The sequence below is a fragment of the Propithecus coquereli genome, unplaced genomic scaffold, assembly GCF_000956105.1.
Source record: "Propithecus coquereli isolate 6110/MARCELLA unplaced genomic scaffold, Pcoq_1.0 Scaffold286, whole genome shotgun sequence".
Classification (NCBI taxonomy): domain Eukaryota; kingdom Metazoa; phylum Chordata; class Mammalia; order Primates; family Indriidae; genus Propithecus; species Propithecus coquereli.
The window spans coordinates 1,028,052-1,029,937 of NW_012148463.1; the positions used below are offsets into that span (position 1 = coordinate 1,028,052).

General features: G+C 37.2%; 1 protein-coding gene across 3 annotated transcripts in view; it reads left to right on the forward strand.

Annotated features, from left to right (window-relative positions):
- Window positions 1-1,886, forward strand: part of CTNNA2 (catenin (cadherin-associated protein), alpha 2) — a 483,549-nt gene that overhangs the window by 406,719 nt on the left and 74,944 nt on the right. For all 3 annotated transcript variants that reach the window (XM_012648465.1, XM_012648464.1, XM_012648466.1), the window contains exon 10: window positions 585-690. In XM_012648465.1, the coding sequence (XP_012503919.1) occupies window positions 585-690 (106 nt within the window). The remainder of the gene's footprint in view (window positions 1-584; window positions 691-1,886) is intronic.

Genomic DNA, 1,886 nt, shown 5'->3' on the forward strand with positions numbered 1-1,886 from the left:
AAGTGCCAAACTGGACTTAAAAATTAAATAATACAAATATTCTGGACATGGGATGGAAGACAATTCGTGTGCATTTATTTTGGCTAGACTCTGCTTAAAATTTAGAATTTTTCACTTATGACCTGTATATATATGCTTAGATAAGTTAATTCATCATTTTGGGCCTATTTATTCTTTTCTAAAATGAGAATGATGATACCTACTTGCTAGCATTATGATGAAGACAAAATGAAGTCGTATGTGTAGCAGCATTAGGTACATGGTAAGCACTTATAAATTTAATTTCCATTGCTTTTGTGGTGATCATCTTTTGCAATCGACCACTGTTTTAAAAAATGAAAATTAATGTAAAGTATAAAATGTGAACATGCACATCAAACTATGGGAAAATATTCCTCAGAATGAATGGAAATAAAGTGGGCTATTAACATAGAAGTTGGAGAGAAGCAAGAAAACTTTCAAAATTCCAACATGGCCAGCACCAGATCAAATACAAAACCAGAGCCCTGGACAAAGGAGATGGTAGGTTTGTCTGTTCCCTATTATTAAGTGGATTTCTAATTATGTTGCACATATTGTTTCAGAGGCAAAGGCCCATTGAAAAATACATCTGATGTCATTAATGCTGCCAAGAAAATTGCCGAAGCAGGTTCTCGAATGGACAAATTAGCCCGCGCTGTGGCTGATCAGGTAACATAAGAGGGAAGAGTGGGCACAAGCTGAGTGGAATCATTAATTAGCACTTGGGTTCTGTAATTACTTTTATGCACCCTGTAAAATGCCTCTGAAAAATGAATTGTGGAGAATCATTAATATTGTACAAACTGTCCTTTGACTTTGCCGAGACCAAGCTGACGGCAAAGGTGGATTCAGCTCAGGAGAGAATCCTAAGGCCCATGACCAAAATTCCCTGAGAAACAAGAGCACCTACTTCTTAGGAGACATTAGCACCCCCCAAAAGCCACGGATTACCTCAGCCAGCCCCATTCAGAATGTCAATTATATCAATTATACTGCATAATGGGGGAAAAAAGAAAGCAGAATTTTTTTTTGAATTGTTGAGCTCTTGGCTTAAATATTATCTTTTCTGAGATCCCTACCTAAAGGCTTTTTTTGTTTACTTCAGAGTGCTTACCATATTTTAAAAAACAGTTTTTATTTATTTGATTTACTTTTTCTTTCTGTTGCCCCCAGGAAATTTTAGGTTGCATACCTTGTTAGCTGAAGGAATGAATTATCAATAATAAGGAGAAACAAGAGCAATGTGCCCCGTGAGCAGGGAACTGGATTAGCAGAGCTTTAGAGAAGTGAGGGTCATGCTTTGATGGTGTGTGTAAGAAGTGGAGGGCAAGGACACCACCACGCCTGCAACGTGAACTGGGGGTAGGGTGGTCAGGGGCACGTGGGGGTGGAAGGGCAGAAACGTCGGTTCTGTAATCTGGGAGAACATCATGCTTTTAAATGTGGCAGTAAGAAAGCAGAACTTTACTGCTTGTTATTATTTAACATTGATCTCACTCTAATGATGCTCTTCATAATTCCTAATAATTTATGCTCTAACATAAATGGGATGAATCCACATGATCAAGAACCTTCAGATTTCAGCTTTACTTTTCCAAGGCTCAAAGGCATCAGAGGGAAATGAAATTCTCAAACTCTCTCTTGTGCTTTCAGACCAAAGGCAGATACACATTAAAATAGTTCTCAATATCACCTTGAATGTTTGAGTTTATCTCCACACTTTTCATTTTATTTGGCTTGAATTGGAACTTTAAAATCCTGTTTTGAATGTTTTGTTGCACTAATGTTCCACTTCTTTGTAAGGGTACTTTAGACAATAGACTTTTCCAGTTAATTGATGATTATCCCTTTATGGAATATATCTT